The sequence below is a fragment of the Orcinus orca genome, chromosome 4 (genome assembly GCF_937001465.1).
Source record: "Orcinus orca chromosome 4, mOrcOrc1.1, whole genome shotgun sequence".
NCBI lineage: Eukaryota > Metazoa > Chordata > Mammalia > Artiodactyla > Delphinidae > Orcinus > Orcinus orca.
This window is the reverse complement of record NC_064562.1, coordinates 30,555,713-30,580,056: the sequence shown is the minus strand read 5'-3', so window position 1 is coordinate 30,580,056 and position 24,344 is coordinate 30,555,713. Positions and strand designations below refer to the sequence as shown.

General features: G+C 34.2%; 1 protein-coding gene across 1 annotated transcript in view; it reads left to right on the top strand.

Annotated features, from left to right (window-relative positions):
- Positions 1-24,344, top strand: part of IQCM (IQ motif containing M) — a 436,874-nt gene that overhangs the window by 101,038 nt on the left and 311,492 nt on the right. The window contains 3 exon segments of the mRNA XM_049709346.1: positions 7,049-7,104; positions 17,658-17,667; positions 20,329-20,444. Coding sequence (XP_049565303.1) covers positions 7,049-7,104; positions 17,658-17,667; positions 20,329-20,444 — 182 coding nt within the window.

The following is a 24,344-nucleotide window of genomic DNA, read 5'->3' as shown; positions in this document are numbered from 1 at the left end:
TTTGATTGGGAAGGAAGCATTCTGGGGTGGGGCAAATATATTGTTTCTGGTATTAAGTGCTCCACTCTTTGTTAAAATCTGTGCATATAACATTTAGTGTACTTTCCTCTATGTATGTTACACTTTTACAACAGTAGATTTTTAAAAGATCAGCTTCACCAGGAAAAGCAAGGCTGAGTACCTATTCTGCTAGAGGCTTGGGAGTGGGACATCTTAGGGTGACCAACTGGCTCAGTTTGCCCTGGACCGAGGAGGTTCCCAGGATCTGAGACTTTCAGTACTAAAGTAGAGGCAGTCTTGGGCAAAATGGGATGGTTGGTCCCCATGCATCTAGACTACTTTACACTGCAGAGGCCATTAGGGACAAAGGATAGGTTCTGAAGATCTCGTCATGTATTATAAAATTATGAAGAAGGCAGAGTCTTTAAACTGGGGTTTAAAGCAAGAATTGAAGGGCTAAACCCCTGGAGAGATTTATTTGGAGTTTCTAGTTAAAACAACTAGGACAATGGCACAGTGTTAAATAATTTGTTAGGTTTCTTGAGAGGCTCCTGACAGCCCAGTCTTGTTCTGCCTGAGCAGCCTTGCAGGGTATTGTGGGCAACTTCTAGTTCGGCTGCGTTCTCTCACCTACACTCTACTGTCTGCCTAAACAGTTCTCTGGACAGATAAATCTACTAAACACTTAGTACAAAGTGGTGGTGAGTTGTCTTTGTTTATTTTTTCCTACTAGACTGTGTATTTCTCAAAGCTTGGGGCTGTCTTGTTCATCTTGTGTTCTCAACATCTTGTGTTCTCAACATGCCTGCCACACCATAAGCATCCATTGTTTAGCTGCATCTAGTAAATATGAGATAAATATCTGCTGAGGTTGCAGATGACAAAACCATGTATTGAACTAAAATCCTAGGTGTAACAATTAGTTTGGTCCTGATGAAAGCCATGCTATGTTATCTTTCTATGTTTAGTTAAGTATTGCTTGCTTGATAGAGTGTAACTGTGGTAAATAACAGTTTTGATTTGAAAAAAAGTTTAAAAAAAGTTAAAAAAGTAAGAAAAAAAACTAAGCACTTATCTATAGGCTACTGATTCTTATTGGATATATATGTCTTAGAACATACACCCCTCTAGAGCAGATACTATGTTATGTGTGAGTTCTGCTAGGTAACCATCACATTTATTATTCCTAATTAAGAAAAAAACTTGATATGTTTTCTCTAATACATAAGGCAAAGGGTGATACAAATTTTATGGACTGGGAGACATGTTTGTGTCCTTCAATATATTTTTGAATCTGTCCTAAGTCTGAGGAGAACTATTCATTACTGTGTCCTAACCCACAGGGAAACCAAAGTCAGTCATTCTTCAAATTTAACATCCTGGAACGATATTCTTATGTTCTAAAATGTACTTTAAACCAATGAGAATCTCTGTTGTATTTGGATGATTGAGCTTTGAAGGAGCTCCAAATTTTCTTATGCAGTCCATGAGATGGGTTTATAGTTTAGACAGATGAAGGCAGTAACTGTTGAGATCGCAGAATATCCCTTCTTTGCTAAAGGATACTTTTAGTCATTCCTGAATGCTTTGCAAAAGGTAAAATATTCCATTGCTTTTAAGTTGGAACTAATTTATAGCAAGTATTCAAAGAATCTATTTAATTACACACCAATGGGTATGAAAATGGATTTCCTATTTTTTGACCCTTAATTTTTATCAGTTTGTGCTACACTGTGTCCACTGGGAAATACAGTGTATATAAGGGATGTTTCTTTCAAGCATTTCATGCATATGAATCTTTTAAACATGAGGTTTTGAAACTATGTTGGCAAAATATGCTACAATTCTATTGCTTACAAACAAAAGCCAAGGTGGTTTTGACTTGAAGTCAAAAAGTGCCATTTATTAAATGTCATGGTAATGACTTGTACCATCAGTTCCATAAAGGAAATCTCTGTGAGAGCATTTTCTGAAAGTGTTTTTTTTTTTTCTCTCTCTCTTATTGTCTGCTTGGAATATTTCTTCTTGAATATACACACTGTGAATTTGACTTTGTCCATGAACAACCAAAATCTTAATGTTAGTCCATTTACTTACAGTGAACTTTGAATTAATTTTTAGAATACAAAAAGCAAGATCTTATTCTTTTAACCTGGCCCCAAACCCTTTTAAAGGCAATTTTCCAACTAGATTTACAATCCCTTTCTTACACCTAAGGTAGTTTTCTCTGGTATAAGTTTTAAAAATTAGAATTAATGATTCATGACCATAGTAAATTACATGTATGTCATAGTATATTTTGCAAGCTTATCTGACTTAAGGAATAGAAGGCTAAAACATGGAAATAAGGAAAATAGGATGTTAGAAAGTTTTCTTTTTCTGGGTTTCTAATTTTTGACTTAAATTCCTCTGTGGGGCAAAACTTGATTTGGGAATGTACTGAAAAATATTTAAATGACTGATGCATTTTCTCTTATTGTGTTTTAAAAAAGGATATAATTTATCACTTTACAAGAAAGAAAAACAGACTTTTAGAAAGAAATCTTATGTTTTTCATGATCTTAATTGCCCCTAATCATTTTCATGTGAATGAAAGTGTTTTTCCACAGTTAATCTTGTAGAACATGAATTTTTAAAATAGTATTCACAATTTTTTTTCAATTTTTAGTGTTTCTGAAATAATACATGATTAAAAATAGAATTTTGTGTGTGATTCTAATACAAAGGGTCTTTTAAAAATAATTCTCATTAGAATTAGTAAATTGTTACAGAGGAAATTAGTAAGTAAAATGGCTAAATAAAATTAGAGTCATTTTATATTATTCTTTATAGTTATAATTCTGTTTTCTTTTTTTATTGTTTTGTTTTTGTCAGAGTTAGGTTTTTAATAATCAGTGAAAGTGAGAACAAATATTTTCTCAAGGTTGTTAAAAAACTTTTACTGTATTCTTGGCTCCATTAAAATTGCTTTTGTATCCCAAGATAGGCCTCAAAATGAAAAAAAAGTTTGATAAAAAGGATAATTTATTTAGGAAAAGTGAGGATCTTAACTAAGGAAAAAGCCTTAAATGGAGATGTATAGAGATAGAAAAATGTGGTTAGAATTTAACAGGAAAACAGTTAAACAAACTCACAGGAATTTCACTCATGATAAGAAGAGTAAAAGAAGAAAAAAACCAGAGTTTTGTCTTATTTATAATGAGTGAGGGAAATCCCTCTTTATCTATTTCTCATGGTGGATATAAGAATCAGATGAGATTGTTTTTGTAGAAGTTAACTGTAAATTGTGAAGTACTAAACTCTGATTACTATTTTTAGAATGGAGTATTAATACTTGAATCACAACATAACATTGCAGAAGGTCTAAAGTTAAAAAAGTCTCATACTAGTGAATTTAAAATATCCACAGGAATTCTTATTCTCAACAGAAAACCACCTCAGTGCAACATATAGAAAACTATTTTTGAATTTAGTTCATTTCCCAGTGAGAAAAGTAAGAGCTTAGTCCCAGGAAAACCACTTGGCTATTTAGATTTTGAAATACTCTTATTTGTTTTGTGAATTATTTATTCTCAAGATGAACTTCAAATTAGAAAGTACCTTTAAGATATATAGGAGGAGCTTTTAACCTTTTAGGACTATAACTCAAATTTGATTTGGCACCATAGCAAGAATAATATAAATTGCTCATGTGAAGATACTACTAGAAGATACGTAGAATATTTAACTTGTCTTTATTTTTTTACTTAAATATAATTTACAGTAGTGAAATGGTCTTATCTCAAATGTACCATTCAGTGAGTTTTGGGGAACAGATATTGAGATACAGCATTTCTATCACTTCAGAAAGTTCCTGTCTGCCACTTCTCAGTCAGTCTACCCCTGCCCCACTCTCCGCCTCAAGAAGTAACACTGATCTGATTCCTAGTGTCATTGTTTAGTTTTGGAAATTTAGGAATTTCATATAAATGAAGTCATATACTATGTATGTTTTCTTGTCTGACTTCTTTCATTTAGCATAATGTTTTTGAGATTTATCCATGTTGTTGCAAGTATCAGTAGTCCATTCTTTTTTATTGCTGACTAGTAGTCAACTGTTTGACAATACCAGATGTATCTATCCATTCTCCTGTTAATGGACATCTGAATTGTTTCTAGTTTTCACCTGTTATAAGTAAAGCTTCCATTAATATTTGTGTACAAGTATTTGTGTGGACATCTGTTTTTATTTTTCTTGGATTAACACCTGGATACAGAATTAATGGATCACAGAGTAGATGTATGTTTAACTATTTTAGAAATGAGAAAGTTTTCTAAAGTGGTGGTACCAATTTGCATTTCCATTGGCCTTCCAGTTGCTCCACATTCTCTGACATTTGTTGTTGTCAGTCCCTTTCATTTTAGCCATTTCAGTGGGAGTAGCTCATTGGGGTTTCAATTTGCATTCCTCTGCCTGATGACTAATGATGCTGAGCACTTTCTCACATGCGTGTTTTACATTTGTAGATCTCCATTTGTGAAGTGACTCTGTCTTTTGCCCATTTTAAAAATAGAGTCATTTGTCTTTCTGTTATTGAATTGCAAGAGTCTATATATATTCTGGGATTTAGGTCCTTTGTCATGTGTTATGAATACTTACTCACATGTGTTATGAATATTTACTCTCAGTAGCTTGCCTTTTTTTCTTGCATTTTCTTATTAGCACAAGGTTTTATTTTTGATGAAGTCCAGTTTTTTCATTTTTTTCCTTTGTGACTTGTACTTTCTGTGTCTTCTTTAAAATTACTTTGTTGATCTAAAGGTTGTGAAGACCTATATTTTTTTCCTAGCAGTTTTGTTGTTTTAGCTTTTATGTTTGGACCTATGATCCATTTCAAATTAATTTTTGTGTATAGTTTAAGGTAGTATCATTTGTTGAAGAGGTTTCTTTCTCCATTGAATTGCTTTTGTGCCTTTGTCAAAATTTTTGATTGTATTTGTACACATCTATTTGAGGTCTGTTGACTCTGTTTCACTACCTCATTATCTTATTCCTGTAGCTTTATAGTAAATCTTGATGTCAAGTGGTGTATATCCTCCAGATTTTTTTCCTTTTCAAGATTGTTTTTACTATTTTTGTTCCTTTGCCTTTCCAAATAAAATTTTAAGTTATTTTGTCAATTTCCAGAAAAAAAGATGGCTGTGATTATAATTGACATTGCTTTGAATCTATGTATCAGTTGAGGGATATAGAACAACAATCTTAACATTAAGTCTTCAATCCATGAACACAGTATAACTCTTCATTTGTTTAAGTCTTTAATCTCTCAGCAATATTTTTTTTAAAATATACATTTTATATTTATATGCTATTTGTTAAATTTATCCTTAATGCTTTGATTTTTGAAGCTCTTGCAAATGATACTGATTTTTAACTCCTTTTTCTGTTTATGGTACTATATAGAATACAATTGATTTTTTAATTGACTTTGTACTTTGCAGCATTACTAAAATTCATTGTTTTCTTTCTGATTCATTAGAATTTACTACATACATGGTCATGTCATTCTGAATAAAGGTAGTTTTACTTTATTCTTTCCAAATTGTATGTCTTTTTGTTTTTTTTCTCTTTGTCTTGTTTTATTGCACTGGTTAGGAATTCTAGCATGATGCTGATCACAGATATCCTATCTTGTTTCAAATCTTAGGCAGAAGGCATTCACTATCTCACCATCATGTATTACATTAGCTACAGTTTTTTGTAGGTTCCTATTGTCAGGATTTTGAAGTTTCCATTTTTGGTAGTTTGCTGTAGAACAATTTTTTTATTCATAAATGCTTGTTGAATTTTGGAAGATTTTTTATGCATGTACTTAAATATTATTTGATTTTTCTCTCAATGTATTATATATAGTACACTATATATAATACACTATATTATATATAGTGTATATAGTGAATTGCACTGATTAATTTTCACATATAAAACCAACTTTATATTCTTGGGCAACACCTAATTGTCCATAATATATTATGCTTTTCATATATTGATGGATATAAGGCTAAAATGAGATGGTGTATGTAGAAGTTATTTTTAATACACTAAATAGATGTAAGTTACTGATAAATAATTTTCAGGAAGAAGCATACATAAATAAAACTTAAATCTTTGATGTGAATTTTTTTTTGTAAATTTTATTTATTTTTGGCTTCGTTGGGTCTTTGTTGCTGCACGCGGGCTTTCTATAGTTGTGGCGAGCGGGGGTTACTCTTCGTTGCGGTGTGCGGGCTTCTTCTTGCGGTGGTTTATTTTGTTGCAGAGCATGGGCTCTAGGTGCGCGGGCTTCAGTAGTTGCGGCTCACAGGCTCTAGATTGCAGGCTCAGTAGTTGTGGCACACCGGCTTAGTTGCTCCGTGGCATATGGGATCTTCCTGGACCAGGGCTCGAACCTGTGTCCCCTGCATTGCCAGGCAGATTCTTAACCACTGCACCACCAGGGAAGCCTCTTGATGTCAATTTTTATGTTAATAGTTTAATACCTATAATTAATAATTTATGGTCTTTTGATGGTAATCAGGAGAGAACATATTTTATATTCAGGAATAACTGACAAATATTTATTGAGCACTTACTATGTGTGCTCTGCTCATTGCTGGAGAGGCACTGGTGAACATGACAAAAGCTACTGACCTTGTAGTACTTATATTCTAGTGGAGAAGATAGACAGTAAACAAATTTTTGATGCTCTGCTCTACCTGAGGGAGGTTCTGACCTAGGATTTTAGAATATTGTTAACAAAGCCACCATGTGAGGACTTGGGGATTTTGCTTAGCTGAGCTTCCTTACACCTTATTGTTCAGTTCAATTCCCCCTTTTCCAAACCAGATTTTGCCAGATAGAAAAGTATGTTATTTATGTTTTGCTCTGTGTTCTGCTCTCTTTTCCTGATGATCAGCTATTTAATTCAAACTTTCCTTGGCATTGGAAAATTTATGTATTTTAGAATAAACAGATAGAAAGCCATTTTATTATAGAATAACTAAATATATACAAAAATAAAGAGAGTAGGATACCAAATCCATATGTATCCAGTAATTACTGGCTCCAGTAATTATGAACTCATGGTCAGTGCTGTTTCATCCATGTACTCACTCAGTTCCCGTCTCAGTTTGGATTATTTGAAGCAAATTTCTTGCTATCCATCCATAAGTATTTTTCAATTTTATTATAAAATATAAGGAATCTTTTTTTAAAGCACACCAAAATATCATAATCTCATCTAAAAATTAATAAGTTATTAATATCAACTAATAACTAGTAATTGTTCAAATTCCACTTTTTTCATCATATTTTGATAAAACTTCATTCAAGTAAAGACGGAGTTGTTATATCATTTTTGCTTCCATCTTTTACAGGAATAAAGACATTTGGTATAAGTATCTATATAGAAGTAAAGATGTCATCTGAATTTTGAAGGCAATGAAATTGATTAAAGTTTTCATTTTTAACGTTTTAAAAACTGACCATAGAAAATGCTGTGCTAGATATATAATGAGTACAAAAAAATTTTAGACCTCAACCATGTCTTATAAAGAATTTATAGCGTTGTGGCTGAGTTATAACACAAAAGGTAACCCACAATACAAGTTGTGTTCTGTCCCAGTGATGGGGATGAGTGGCTCTCAGCCTCCATGACCATTCACATTGGTGTATCATATCAGGAGGTGATTGCAAGGCACATTTTTTAATTCTGGAAAGACAAAACTTTGAAAATTATTTACCTTTTAAATAATTAGAATGGATTCAGGATTATTGTTGTAATCATGCCAGTTACATTCCTTTGAATTCCAATATGCTTTTATGAGTGAAGAGAAAAAGATGATGGAATTACAGCTTGGCCTTGAAAGTTGGGTATGCTTTGGGAAGGTGGAGACTGGTTAGGAATAGTGGCCAGGGTTCTTGAGAGGAACAGAACCAGTAGGATCTCTCTCTATAGATACAGATATAGATACAGATATAGATGTCTATTGATCAATATATGTACATAGAGGTCTAGGTAGATAGAGGGATAAACAGATAGATAGATGGATAGATAGACAGATGGATAGATAGATTTCTCTCTCTCTTTCTCCATATGTGATTTAAAAAAATAAATCTCTCCCCTACCTCTCCCCCTCATATATGGAGAGATTTATTTTAAGGAATTAGTTTAGTTTTTACAGAGGCTAGCAAGTCTAAAATCTGCAGTATGGGCTGGCAGGCTGGAGACCCAGGGAAAAGCTGATGTTGTATCTCAAGTCTGAAGGCAGTCTGCTGGCAGAATTCTCTCTTCTGAAGGCCTTCAACTGATCGGATGAGGCCCACCTACCTTATAGAGAGCAATCTGCTTTACTCAAAGCAGATTTAAATGTTAATCTCATCTAAAAATACCTTCACAGAAGCATCCAGATATTTTTGACTAAGTATCCAGGTACTGTGTCCTAGACAAGTTGACACATGAAAATTAACCATCACAAGTGGGCACCATGGCATAAGCAAATGAGTGGAGGTGGACTTCAATACTCTTTTGGATTAGGCAAGTAGAGCATTTAAACTAGAGGAAAAATTCATATATGGACATAGCGGTTAGTAAAACCACTAAGAAATGATCCTAATTTTGTCCTCAATTATTCTTAAAGTTGATGCTAAAATGATATATATTATGTTTCTTGAAAGAACCAAATTTTGTTGAATTTGATCTTTTGATGTGTAGTAGTAAGAAGACAGAGCATCTGTGAAATATTTGATTAGTACAGTCAATTTTCATTTATTAGTAATAATGGAAACAGGGTCCACATGGCTACTGAGCTTCATAGATAACATTTAACACATTAATATTCAGAATTTTCATCATCCACTCAGAATTTAAACTTTTACTTGTAGTTATAACAAGTAGAAACATTGATTTATGTTTTATCTTTGCTTCCTTTCTGATAATGGTTTAAAGGACTGAAAAGGACAGGTTGAAATTGACTGGTCCTTAAAAAACCAAATTGTAAATGTTGATCATAACAATGGAGAGTCCTTGTTGTTAGCTTATTTCACTAACCTTGTTTGTTATATTTATGTATGATACTTACTGTAGCTTTATAGACTTGGGCTTTGTGAATCACTTTGTACTTACACAAACCTCTAATTTTATTTTCTACAGTTTTCTGCCTGCAATTGAGTCTTAAGTTTTCACTAATCATATATGGTCTATATATGACCATACATATGCAAGGTGACAATCTATCTCGATACTAGCTATGACTAGGAGAGTTGAATAGAGTGAAACATTTGGAATAAACATACAAACACAAGCAGGGCTAAAATGCTGTACTATGATTATCCTTTTGTTTCTGCCACCAGAGTCTTTTTTCTTCTGTTGAATGTATTGCTTTAATGAGCTTTCAGTAAAGATAGTGAAACATTAATGAACTTCAATCTTCTTACCACCCAATCATCAAAGACAGAGGGAAATAACTAAAAATTAACAATCTTTCATAGGGGATTAGATTCTTATTTTCATTTTCTAATTCCATTCCAGAATTTCTAATTCTCATTCCAGAATTTGCACAATAATTCTAGCTCATGCATAAACTGCAGATATGAGGAAAACACGATTAGGATAGCTTTCCTCAAAATGTGAGTCAGTTACGAAGAATTTATGAACCTCGCACTCAGCCTATTAGGAACAAAAGAAAAGAATACAGACAAAAATTTGATCAAACCAGAAGCTATCAGTTTTAGCAGTTCGGCATATTTTTGTTTAGTCTTGTTTATGAATTTTTTGGTTCATAATTAAAAGCATATGAATTATGAATTTGTTGGTTGTTTATAAATTTTTTGGTTCATAATTAAAAGCATAAGGTATATGATATTTTTAATTTTCTATATAATGTAAAAAACTTCATAGGCAAAATTTTTGTTATTGAAAAATAACCCAATGTATGTATGTCTTGTAATTTTCTTAACGAATCTCCCATTACTGGACATTTATTTTATTTCCAATTTTATTATTGTATTGGGGATCCCAAAGACCACCCCCAGGCTTAATGATTTGCTAGGAGGACTCATGGGACTCAGTACATAGCCTTATCAACAGCTAAGTTTTATTATAGTGAAAGGATACAAAGCAAAATCAGCAAGGGAAAAGGCACATGGGATGAAGTCCAGAGGAAACCAGGAGCCAGCTTCCAAGAGTCCTCTTCCAGTGGAGTCACATGGATGCACTTAATTCCTCCAGCAATGAGTCATGACACGTGTAAAGGGTTGTAACTGGGGAAACTCGTTAGAGATTCAGCACCCAAGGTTTTTACTGGGACATGGTTACATAGGCACCCTCTGCTTAGCATGTACCAACATTCCAGATTTCCAGAAGGAAAGCAGGTGTTCTGCATAAACCATGTTTTTTGCACAGTTTAGGCATAGTGAGATACCCTTATCTTTTAGGGAAAGTTTACATCAGTGGGTAAGGAACTGTTTACCTGCCAAGTACTTAGATGCCAGCTGAGGATCAACCCTTGCAAGCATCTTCTTCTAAGAATAGTAGTCTCAAGTTTGTTACGCTAACTCTTTTTCTGCACAATTATTATAAATAATGCTGTAATAAGCATCTTTGTTAATAAATCTTTTGGCATATTCCAGATTATTTCCTTATGAAAGATTCCTAGAAATTGATATTACATCAAAAATATGAGCTTTAAAAGACTTCTCTTACTGATAAATTACTTTCCCAGAAGTCTTTTCAAATTTTCACTTTCACCAAGCATGTATGAGTGTGGGCACCAAAAACCTTGACTAAAATAGGTGAGATCCATATGGTCCAAACAGCAATTCATCATAAACCTGAAAGAATTAATTAAAAATAATTGAGTTTTATGAGAGGAAACAAAGACTAATCGTTGCTTCCATTTGTGGGGGGCAGGGACATTAAGAACGCTCCCATTAAATTATCACCCAAAATGCACTTTTCTCCTGGACCTCTGTCTCTTTTTGCCTAGAGATCTATGACGTCATTGTCATCTGTAAAACACACCATCCAATTCATTTTAACATTCATTTGCTTTAAACAATTAGCACATATTCTGTACTAGGCATTGCAGTTGTGTGGAGGATAAAACAGTGCACTGGGCCTGCCTTTTCTCCTTGCTTTTGTTCATTTTGTTTTTACATAATTTTTGCTTATTTTTACCTAAAATTTTATGGCCTATTTTAAATGTTTTTCCTAAAACTGTAATTAGTTGTAATAAATTGCAGAAAACTTGGAAAATACAGAGCACTCACAAAAAATGACAGTCCATTGGTATTCCACCACCCAGAGATACTCACTGTTAAATTCTGGTGTATTTGCTAGAATCTATTTTCCAGGTGTAGTTTTTCCCTTAGTTAAACGACAGAGCTCCATAAGAACCCTCAGAGGGTGTTCCTATAATATAAAGAGGAACTTTGTGAAGGGCGATGCCATGACTCAGGTGATTCAGTTTGAACTTTTGAAAGGAGAAAAGTCATTATTTAAGTTCTCTGAACCTGAAAATAGCCATTATATTGTTCTTTGTTATTCTTGTCTTATTTACTGAGTCTCTAGGTACATGTTCCAAGTGTTTAACCATTGTAAGTGCGTGACAGAACAACATTGGTTATTGGCTATAGAGCAAGATTCCATTTGAAAGAACATTTCATTTGAACTGTGAGTGAATTCAAGCGTATACCCTAGGAAACAAATTGTTTGGTTCCTGACAAAGTAGAATAGCAGAAAAGAAACTATGAGGTAAAGCCTGGAAGGACCAAGCTTTACATCAGAGCTACAGCATCCACGTACCACAAGTGATCCTACTAGAATTGCATGCTGGTACGGCAAGAACTGCTGGTACTCTTACAGCATGATTTCTAAATTCTTTTATCCTTGAATTTGATTCCCATCTTGGTCTTGAGGTAAGTGTTTGTTTATTTACTTAAACAAAAACATATTTTTCTGAGCATATTTTCAGGGGACTGGTATATTTGAAAATGATTTGTTTCCTGGCTTTTATACATTGAGAACAATTTTGTTATGAAATTTCTGTTTCACACCTTTTCTTTTCCCTTGGTGGTATTCTGTTATTTATGGGTTCTTTTACTGTTTCACAGAAGAAATTTGGAAGGAACCTGAGTTTTGCTCCTTTGAGCTTTTTTCTTTCTAAATATATATGAAATTTTCTTTATTCTTATACTTTAAATGTTCTTTATTCCTTTAATTTTGCAGAGTGTACTTGTGTACAAATCCTTTTTAATTAACTTATCCTAAAACACAGTAAGCCCCAATACTCAGAAGATGCAAATCTTTTTTTCAGCTCAGGAAATTATTATTCAGTAGTGTATTTTTTCATTCCTGATTGTTCTGTTTTCAACTTTGGTAAACTGTATGATTCCTTTCATGGATATTTATCTTTTGTCCTCTTTAATCTGTAATCTTCTCTCTCATAATTTTCGTCTTTGGACACTTTTCTTCTGCACTCTAGGAGTGCTTGCCAAATCCAGTCATTTGGTATTCTGCACTGTCTTCTACTCCCCCACTAACACTGAAGTACATTTTTGGTTTCCTTGTATTTCTTGCCTTTTTAAAAACACTATTTCCATTTTCGTTTGCCTTAACAAATATTATTTTCTAAAGTCTTAGTTTATTTTTTCCTTGTTGCTTTTGACCTCTATTTTTTAGATTGAAATATAGTTGATTTACAATATTATATTATATCAGTTTCAATATTTTACTACATTTAAAGTTCTTGTAAAATATTGGCTATATTTTTTTGTGTTGTACAATATATCCTTGTAGCCTGTTTATTTTATGCATAGTAGTTTATACCTCTTACTCCCCTACCCCTATCCTCCCCCTCCCCACTTCCCTCTCCCCACTGGTAACCACTAGTTTACTGTCTATATCTGTGAGTCTGTTTCTGTTTTGTTATACTAATTCATTTGTTTTATTTTTTAGGTACCACATATAAGTGATAATTTGACATATTTGTCTTCCTCTGTCTGACTTATTTCACTAAGCATAATACCCTCTAGTTCCATCCACGTTGCTGCAAAGTGTCAGAATTTCATCCTTTTATATGGATGAGTAATATTCCATTGTATATATATACACCACATCTTCTTTATCCATTCATATGTTGATGGACACTTAGGTTGCTTCCGTATCCTGGCTATTGTAAATAATGCTGCTATGAATATTGGGATACATGTATCTTTTCAAATGAGTGTTTTCATTTTCTTCAGATATATTTTCTCACATGATATACAAAAATAAACTCAATGGATTAAAGACTTAAATGTAAGACTGGAAACCATAAAACTCCTAGAAGAAAACATAGGCAGACCACTCCTTGATATAAATCTTAGCAATATATTTTTTTGGGGGGGACACCTGTCTCCTAAGTCAAAGGAAACTAAAGGAATAAACAAATGGGACCTAATTAAACTTAAACGCTTTTGCACAGCAAAGGAAACCATGGACAAATAAAAAAGACAACCTAATGAATGGGAGAAAATGTTTGCAGGTGATATGACTGATAAGGGGTTAATATCCAAAATATATAAACAGCTCATACAACTCAATATAAAAAAAACCCCAAACAACCAGATTAAAAATGGACAGAGGACCTGAATAAACATTTTTCCAAAGAAGGTATACACATGGCCAACAGGCCCATGAAAACATACTCAACATCGCTAATCATCAGAGACATGCGAATCAAAATCACAATGAGATATCATCTCACACCTGTTAGAATGACTATCATCAAAAAGTCTACAAATACCAATGTTGGTGAGGATGTTGAGAAAAGGGAACCCTTGTACACTGTTGGTGGGAATTGCTGCAGCCACTATGGAAACAGTATGGGGGTTCCTCTAAAAACTAGAAATAGAACTACCACATGACTGAGCAGTTCTACTCCTTGGTGTATATCCAATTGGTGTATAAAACACAAATTCGAAAAGATACATGCACCCCCATGTTTTGGCCTCTATTTTGAAGAGTTGGCTTGCTACAATATAGTGAGAATGCCAACACTTTTCTAAAATTTTCTTCTGAGTCTAGTAGAATATTTTACTAGATTTTCAGAATTGCAGACTGCATTAGTTTCCCATGGCTCCTCTAACAATTTACCAAAACTTGCTAGCTTAAACCAATACATATTTATTCTCTTATAGTTCTAGAGGCTAGAAATCCAAAATTAATGTCACTGGACTAAGTTGTCAAGAGTCTGGACTTAGAGTTTTGGGACTCTAGGGAAGAATCTGTTTCTTTGCCTTTTCTAGCTTCTGAAGGCTGCTTGCATTTCTTGGCTCATGACCTCTTTCTCTAATCACTCCAGTTTCTTGCTTCTGTCATCACATTTCCTTCTCCCCTTTTAGTCACATCTCCCCTTTGTAAGGACACTTGCATGTAGGGTCCGTCAGGATAATCCAGGATAATCTTCCCCTCTCAGGATTCTTAATTTAATCATACCTGCAAAGTCCCTCTTATCCTATGAGCTAACATTTACAGGTTCTAGGGATGAGGATGTGATATCTTTGGGGCCATTGTTCAGTCTACTGTAGGGAACTTTCCCCTTGTATCACAGTCACATGGGCTTCAAATTCAGAATGACCTGGGTTCACACAACCACTTAGCAATTGTCTGAACTTGGGCGAGTGACTTAATTAGTTTTCTTTGCTATTAAACTGGGATAAACTCAGCACCGACCTCATAGGGTTACTTTGCCAATTAGATCAAGTAATGTAAAGTGTTTAGCAAACTAGGTCCTCACTAAATGTTAACTAGCATTGTCATGATTAATGTAGGCCCCAATGTGTTTACTCTGCCCTGAATAAGGAGAAACAGATCTATGCAAAGTGAGTGATTTCACAAATAGAGAACATGGTGGATTTTTCTCAGCTCCACTCCATGTTCACTTGGTTGTGTTGGTCACCTTTTCTTGTTCTATAGTTGAGGAGCAGGTGTCAATGCCCACTTCTCTGCGCAATTCCTGGTAACTGCAGACATCTATCTATCTGAAATAGGTTGGCTCTGCCAAGGTGGGGCCTTTCCTATTCCACCCCTTCGTTCTTTATTAGTTTTAGCTGTTCAGCACATGAGAATTATAATCTCCATTATACATTGTTATCAAGACCTGCCTGTCCCACCCTCTGCACAGAGCTCTTTCCTTGAAATAGGACTGTATTAAATCCTACCACCAGGATTACTTCATTCCTAGTTGTTTTCTTGGAGCTGTAGTGTCCCAAGTGGATCGTGATAGATGGGGGTATGGGGAGGGAAATGGTTTTTCAATAGCAGCACCCACATTTTATTTTATTTTTAAAAATTTTTTGAATTAATTTTTATTGGAGTATAGTTGCTTTACAATGTTGTGTTAGTTTCTACTGTACAGCAAAATGAATCAGTTATACATATACATATATCCCCTCTTTTTTTGGATTTCCTTCCCATTTAGCTCACCACAGTGCATTAAGTAGAGTTCCCTGTGCTATACAGTATGTTTTCATTAGTTATCTATTTTATACATAGTATTAATCGTGTATATGTGTCAATCCCAATCTCCCAATTCCCCCCACCACCCGCCTTCCCCCTTGGTATCCATACATTTGTTCTCTACATCTGTGTCTCTATTTCTGCTTTGCAAATAAGATCATCTACACCATTTTTCTAGATTCCACATATATGCGTTAATATACAATATTTGTTTTTCTCTTTCTGACTTACTTCAGTCTGTATGAGGGTCTCTAGGTCCATCCACGTCTCTACAAATGACCCAATTTCATTCCTTTTCATGGCTGAATAATAATCCATTGTTTATATGTACCACATCTTCTTTATCCATTCCTCTGTTGATGGACATTTAGTTTGCTTCCATGTCCTGGCTATTGTAGATAGTGAGCAGCACCCACATTTTAGAGAAATGGTGTTTGTTCTGTTTGGTTTTTTCTTAGGTGGTATTAAGCTTCTTTCTAATGGCTTTCAGATGCGCTAGGGGTTTATTATTATGTAAAGATCACTGATTGCTTTCCTCAGTTCACTTCCATCATCCTAATTAATGAAAATTTTTTCTCAACTGCAGATAGGTGAATGCTTAAATTTAATGTTTTTGTGACCTTGACATTTTCGTCTTTTTATGATTGTTATAGTATTTTCTTGAGGCTATAAAAAGGGCTGCCTCACAGTCGAAGGTAACAAGCCATATTGAACCAGAAATCATGATTCTTTTTGAACATTTTTTATTTACTGTGAGCTTGGAAGTATCTGCCAAACTTGTTCAAATACTTGGCAATTCAGAAAGATATTATGCAACAGTGATGCTACTGTTCTATTATGTTATATCCTAATCATGATGAAGTTCTCATATATTTTTCTAACTCACGTTAAGCTTATCCTGCATCTTAGTATTGCCTCTGTATCTACAAACAACTGTTTCCATTTGATAGCCAAAAAAAAAAAAAAGACTAAAGCTATGTTTTATTTGCTGTCTCTCAGCACACATATAAAAGTGTTAAGTAGAACCTAGTACAAAAGGAGTTACTCATATTTCTTAGATGTTTTGTAACATATGATTTGGGAGCCATGAATACTAACTGGTATTCAGTAGATATAAATAAGTTAGTTTGTTGGATCATTATTTTTATTGAATCCTTTTGGAAGCGGTTCACTATAACCAAAAGAAGGTAGATAGTTTAAGTAATTTTAGAATACATATTGTTCATTTTTGACTATAAATTAACAATATGAATTGATTTAAATGGACATTTCAGTCATTGATTCTAAAATCTGAACTAATACAAGAGATGGAATTCAGCTGCCCAAGCAAGCTTCTGGGGTTTGATTATTCAACTGATTAAGATGCTATTTGTCAACTCTAGTTTACCACCCCTTTTAATTATATAGATAATCAAACTAAGAACTGCTAATTCTGTCTCCTATTAATTGATTGTAATTACCTACAGATTAAAACTGCATGTGCAATTAACTCAAAGAATTAATTGATAGAAGGGAATTGATAAAAGGGAAACAGAACGAGCTTGGCATAAAAGAGGCTCTAGGGACAACAGGCCTGCTGAAACCAGTGGTGTCTTGGGCTCTGTCAAGTCCTCATAAAGATACACCGCACTTGCCTCTGGACTTCTCTGGCTCTATCAGAGGCAGTTGCATAGATTATTTCCTATGAACGTTTGGTTTCTTTGTTGACTGAAACAATATATTTGAAAGGTTTAAAATCCTATTGTCTTTGGGTTTTGTGCTGATATTCAGACAATTTGGACAAATCTATCAATTTGCAATATGGAGGAAATGCTTGTCACTACAAAGATCACAGAAAAGTGGTGAATGTTTTACCTAGTTAGAGATCCTTCCTTCCTCCCTCCTTTCCCTTGTTCCTTTCCTCATTTTCTTGGCAATATCACCAGATACAATCTTACCAGTTTTCTGTGACTCATCTAAATAATTTGTTTCTAAAGTAATTATGCTTATTAGATTTTGAAAATCCCTCTCATCTGTGTAAATAATTGGCTCATTGTTAACTGCATAAATTTGAATGAAAATGGGAAATAAAAAGCCAACCCCAACTCATATGTATTTAAAAACGATTACCATTATAAACATCAAGATAAATATCAAGAGAGGGAAGATGGTCTGGTGAAAAAAATATTTGGTCCTGAAAAAAAGAATTTTAAAAATCCCTTTTTAAAGACTCTTCCATTTTTTCAGATGTTTATATCAGTTGTATTACATGGGGCCTTTCACTCTCAGCAGTTTCCTGAGTGGCCTTTCACCCAATACCAAGTCAGTGCAGTAGCCTATACTAAACATATGCTTGGGGCACAGCACTGTATTCAATATTATGGAGAATACAAAGCAAGTTAAAGACTCTCAAGTCTAGATAGGGAGATGAGATCTGAAGAAGACAACAAAATAACATGAACTAGTGGTATAATAAAGTTTTTCAAAGAGTCTAAATAAGTATTGAGGAAACACAAGGGCACAAAGACATCAGTATGGATATTTAACAATTTTTTTAATGTTCAGAGTTAGCTAATAACTCCTTGTTAATCTGATGGGATATTTTGGTTTCTTTCCAAATTTTGCTATTGTATTTTCCCCAGATTTGTTTAATCTCAGAGTATTTTATTTTGTCCTGCTGGCTGGTAAACTGGGAGTTCTAACAAGATTTCTTATTTTTTCACCTATCAATATACAGCCTACTCTTGCTTCCCCCCCACACACACCCTTAGATTTCAGAATCTTAATTTCTCTTTGGCATTATCTGTGAAGCTTGTTGGCTCTGTGAAGGGTTTGTGAAGATTTAGTCTGATGTATGACTTTGGTCTTCTTCAAACTATCAGCTTATAACTTTCGACTGACTTTGTGGAATAAATTGGAATTTGTTGCATGTCACCTTCTGTGCTTAGCTTCTGAGGAGGAGTCATTAGTATAGATCAGTGTGTGAATGATTACCTTGAGGATTTTAGTGGAGGCTTTACTGCTTCCTGAAGTGGAAAAGTTATAGCTATATTTTCTAGTGTGATACCTGTATACTGGAGAAAATAATGTATGGCCTTCTTGATTATATGAGTCTGTTTTGTGGGTAAACAAGATAAAATATTTGAAATGCTCTGGAATCTCTTGGAAAATAAGTCATATAGCATTTAGTTTCATTTGAGGTTGGGCTCTTCAGTGATCAGGAAGATTCCCTTTTGCCTGTGAGATTTAACCTTGTGAGGCTAATTCTAGTTCACCAGTGTTTACATAGTAACTTTAATCACATTGCTAATGAACCAGAATCACAGAGCTATTCCAAGTAAGATATTGTCCTTGCCCTGGAGGAGTTTATACATTTAAAAAGGAGATTGGAAAGAGATGCTCTGTTATCTAAAATAGTGAGAACATTTATTGTAGAAGTTCATTGAAGGAAGTGGGCGAAATAGGGATAGTGCTAGTAAATTGAGAAATGCTTCAAATTAGTCAAAAAAGCTTCATAAGAAATGTGGGGTATACACATCTCTAACACTCTTATGCTATCCTTTTATATCCCCCTGGGTTTATGAAAGTCCCCAGTAAAGGATGACGTGTATGGCCTTTCCTTTGCTATCCTCTTCTCAGATACTAATCTTTTCAGATTCTCTATGATCTACCCATTATTGGCATTCGCTTCCATTAAAGATATTCATTTCTTCATATTGGGTTGTGATTGAGATACATAATTTGTTATGGTGCCTCTCCTAGAGATTTTTCCTTTTTGATAGAGGGCAGAGACTGACTGAAATTGAGGAAATATATGTAAAATTAAGATGGGGTAGGATATGTGTGTGTATATTGATTAGAATGTCTCTGAGATAATATCACATTTTTATTATTTTATGTTACTACTCTACCTCCCTATATATAGGACACTTAACTTATGGTCCTATAAATAAATTGAAGCAATGAAATGAGAGAATACATTCCTTCTGATTTTTCTCTAAATTTATATGAAATTAACTGGTCCATGGAGGACTCTGTTAAATTAAAAATTTCAGGAAAGAAGATATGTATATGAATGAGTATTAGAAAGAAAATTGGAAATGTAAAAATAGATTGATTCATTTGGATGGCAGGATTAAATTGTATTTCTGAGAAATAAGTGGACAAATAAATCTGAAATCTCCTCTTCATTAAAAAATTTTGTGCAGAAATCCCACATAACTACCATGAGACAGAAGAAATATGTGGGCATGTACTGGCTAACCTTTTGCTCTTCCAACCTATTTACCTTAAATACTTTCAATAATTTTATTTACTTCACAATATCAAAACTAGCACCTTGATAATAATTTTGAATTCTCTTTTAAAGTGCTTATGTAACAGGGAGAGGAGGTTTTCTTTTGTTTTCATAAGTGCTATTCACAAATCTGATTTTGCTTTAAGCCTCCCTTAAAAAAGAAGTCAGTGTTCTTGAAGAGAAGAATCAAAAGAATGAACTTATTAGTTTTCTGATGGGCACACTGTATGTAATAAAAACACGAGAGCTTTACTGTGTGAGGAAGCCCATTAACTGAAGCCTCTATGCAGTGCTATCACTTCCTCATCTTGTTATGGTTAGATGAAAAGATGTGATTTTAATACAGAATAGTGGGGCCATAAAGATGATTTACGTTCCTCTTTGTATGATCAGTGTGTAGTTTTCCTGGATAAATATTCTTTTAACCTGCATTGATATGTGTGTAGTATGCAGTATGATCATACTGAGCAGTATGATCAGTGTGTAGTTTTCCTGGATAAATATTCTTTTAACCTGCATTGATATTTCCAACAGACAGAGCGTTCTATGATTGGAGAGGAGTAGTGTCTAAAAGGTTTTCCTGTTTGACTCATGACTCCAGTTGGCCTAGTTTCTCTGGATCATCGTCAGTATATCAGGATTATTGTAGTGTAAGTATTTGTAAAACCGGACATAGAGTTGCATTACCATTTTTCTAGCAAATGATTGAATTCATTTTGATATAACATGTAAGATGTTACTGTGGGCATATTTCATTCCTAAAATGATTCCCCATTGAAATTCATCTTTTTTCTGAAGCAGTGCTTTTGTTCTGTTGTCTTATTTTGTGTAAATCTTGCTGATCACCTTAACTCCTAAATATGTATATTAGTTTTTGTTTGAAGAGTGGTAATAGCCAAAGTGATCATCACAGTGGTTTGCCCTAAATGTGATAGCGACTATTTTTGTAATGGTACCTAGACTATCAAGAAAATACAGTGGAAGCCAGTGGAGAATAAAGATGTTTGTTAGGAGTATGGCACTAAGAGGACTTAACAATCCAAGGACAATGTCACGACCACATACTAATGGTTTTGTGAGTGAGGGCTCTCCAAACTGGGGCGTGAGAATCTATGACTTGAAGATGGAATCAGGACTTCACATTAAGTTCACCTGCTCATCAGGGCAAGTTCTGAGATGTCTCTATGTAAATACAGTAAGTCCCCTACATATGAACCTCCGAGTTGCGAACTTTCAAAGATGCAAATGTGTGTTCACATGTCCAATCACGTAAGTTAGTTCACGTGTCTGGCATACATTGTTACATGCGTGCGTCCTGTACGAGTGGTTGTGCTTTTGTGTATTTTATTGTGTAGTACTGTGTAGAGTACAGTAGTACAGTATGTTTATTTCAATCCCAGGATGTCCAGAAGCAAGCGTAAAAGCAGCAGTATGTATTGTACTGTTCTTTTCAAGGTACTGTACTATAAGATTAAAAATGTTTTCTTTATTTTTTGTGTTTTTTATGTATTATTTGTGTGAAAAGTACTATTACAGTACAGTAGTATATAGCTAACTGTGTTAGTTGGGTACCTAGGCTGACTTTGTTGGACTTACGAACAAATTGGACTTAACGAACGTGCTCTCGGAACGGAACTTGTTCGTGTGTAGGTGACTTACTGTAGTAGAAGCAACTCATGTGATTCTGAAATCTTTAGCAATGATTGCTTAAAAGAGTGCAAAATGCCATTTTATAATATTTGTGTCTCACGGTGTCTGTATAGATGTCTGGAATTTTTACGTCTCCTATGTGTTCTGCTCTGTGTGAATGTGTCTGTCTCATTTTCCTTTTCTTTCCTCTTTTTATATCATGAATTATTTTTCCTTTCGACTTGTGATTTGTATTAGTATTCTTGGGCTGCCATAACACAATACCACAGACTGGGTGGCTTAAACAACAGAGATTTATTTCTCAAAGTCCTGAAGGCTGGAAGTCCAAAATCAAGGTGCCAGTACGGCTGTTTTCTCCTGGGGCCTCTCTCTCCTTGGCTAGCAGAAAGCTGCCTCCTTTCTGTGTCCTCACATGGCCTTTCCAGTGTGTGTTTCTAGTGTCTCCCTCTCTTCTTATAAGGATGCTGGTCATATTGGATTAGTGCCCTTACCCATATGACCTCATTTAACCTAATTACCTCTCTAAGGGTCGCATCTCCAAATACAGTCACACTGGGGCTTAAGGAGTCATATGAATTGTGGGGAGACACAGTTCAGTCCATACACCATTAGAGAGCTGATAACAATTATTTTTCTTATCTACTGGATAGTTCGTTATCTAGTATTTTTAAAAATCTTGAGTTTTCATATTTTTTCTGTAAACCAAAACTTTTGAATCACATCATATTTAACTTCTGCTGCTAAATTCTTTGTGAGTAAATATACTAAAACTAAATCATTGCATCCCTGTTTTAGATAAGGGTATTATACAAACATTATTAAGGAAAATTATATGAATTTAGATGAGGAAATTATATGAATATTGTTTAGTGAAATTCAAAGTCTTCGTAATCTACTATTTTCAGAACATAGTAATTAATTACAGAATAGACAGTTACCTCCAGCTAATTGGATGTCTATTGCTAATTCATACATGTCCTTAGCAAAAGTAACACCCATAAAAGGCTGTTTTCATTTTCATTTTCCAGTAAAGGTGAATAAATGAACTTCTGCTTACCCTGTTTTACACTAATCATTTAGAGATTGCTCCTAGCTGTGTGAAGAAGTACATTTAAACATATTTCTTTGGGGAATAAGTTGGGCAAGAGTAGACATGACTGTGGAGAGCTCCAGATGCAAGACTGGGGAATTGCCCACGGGGGAATTAGGAGTACAAAGAGCTACTAACCATGGCTTTGGCATAATAGATGGTGCTTTGGGTATGTGTACCTGTCTAAAGAAATTTGGGGTGGACTAGAGTGGAGACTGGGTGAGCATTAATAGGCCTTTTGCCTCAGTCCAGTTAGAGGTTTATCTTACTCTTGCAAACCCACTATGTTGGGGGCGGGGTGTGAATGGGTAAGAGGGGATAAGATTCAAACCTTCAGATTTCTTTCCTGCAGCTCACTGCATCTTTAATTTTCACCATTGAAAGTCTAATTTATTTATTTATTTATTAAGGATTCCCCTTTCATTTATCCTTTAAAATAATAACAGTACTAGAAGGGATCAAATATCAAGTTCTAAGTTCATCTTTTCTGCCATTTTTTTTATTGTGGTAAAATACACATAACATAAAATTTACCATTTTAACATTTTAGGTGTACAGTTTGGTGGCGTTAAGTACACCCACATTGCTGTGTAACTATTACCACCATCCGTATCCAGAACCTTTTTATCTTTCCAAACTAAAACTCTGTACCCAGTAAACACTAATTCCTTGTTCTTCCTTCCCCACCATCCTCTGGCAACAAGTATTTTACTTTTTCTTTTGGGGCTGGCTCATCTCACTTATAATGTCTTCAAGGTTCATCCATGCTGTAGCATGTGTCAAAATTTCCTTCTTTTTTAAAAAGGCTGAATAATATTCTATCGAATATATATGCCATATTTTGTTTATCCATTCATCTGTTGGTGGACACTTGGATTACTTCCACAATTTGGATATTGTGAATAATGCCACTATGAACAAGGGTGTAGAACTATTGTTTGAACCCTTTCTTTTTCTTTTTTTGGATATATACCCAGAAGTGGAATTGCTGGACCATATTATATTCCTATATTTAATATTTTGAGGAATCATCTTATTATTCTGCAGAGTGGTTGCACCATTTTACATTCCCTCTAGCAATGCACAAGTGCTCCAATTTCTCCACATTTTCATCAGCACTTATTATATTTCTGTTTTCTTAATAGCCATCTTAATGGGTGTGAAGTGTTAAGTAATCTTGATGTGAGTTTGTTCAATCAGGTCCAGAAGACAAAAGTAACTAGGAAAGTTGAGAATGTAGAAAGAAGTTTGCATTGTTAAAAGAGGAAAGAAGACAGGGTGCAGAAAACCCTGTATTTGATTTTGTAGGAGGAGAGAAAAATATAACATATTTTGCTTTCAAAACACTCTCGATAGCTTAGCTAATCATCAAAATTTTAATTTGCTCAAATAAGAAAGTCACTGTGGATATGCTTTCTGTAGGCTAAAAGAAAATATCCCTTCTAAGCCAGAGTTTCTGTTTTCTTTTTGAAGTTTTGAATCCTATATGTTTTTAGTTCTAATTAAATAATACAATAATGTTATATGTCTTTAGTTTTAATGTTTCATTTCTGCAACTGCCGACTTATCATATTAGAATTGTATTCGAATTCCCAGTTATTTTAAACAGTGGCATATAGCCCCCTAAAACTTCTTTACATGAAGTTAAAGAAACTGCATTCCTAAGAAAAAGTTACTAATTCTACTTTTTATGATCTCTGAAGTCCTGAGACATTTGTAGCCTTAATTATCTTGAAAGATAATATTTATCCAAAGTAAGTGAGCACCTGTGAATATGATTCCTTGCATAATATAAAAATATAGTATTACA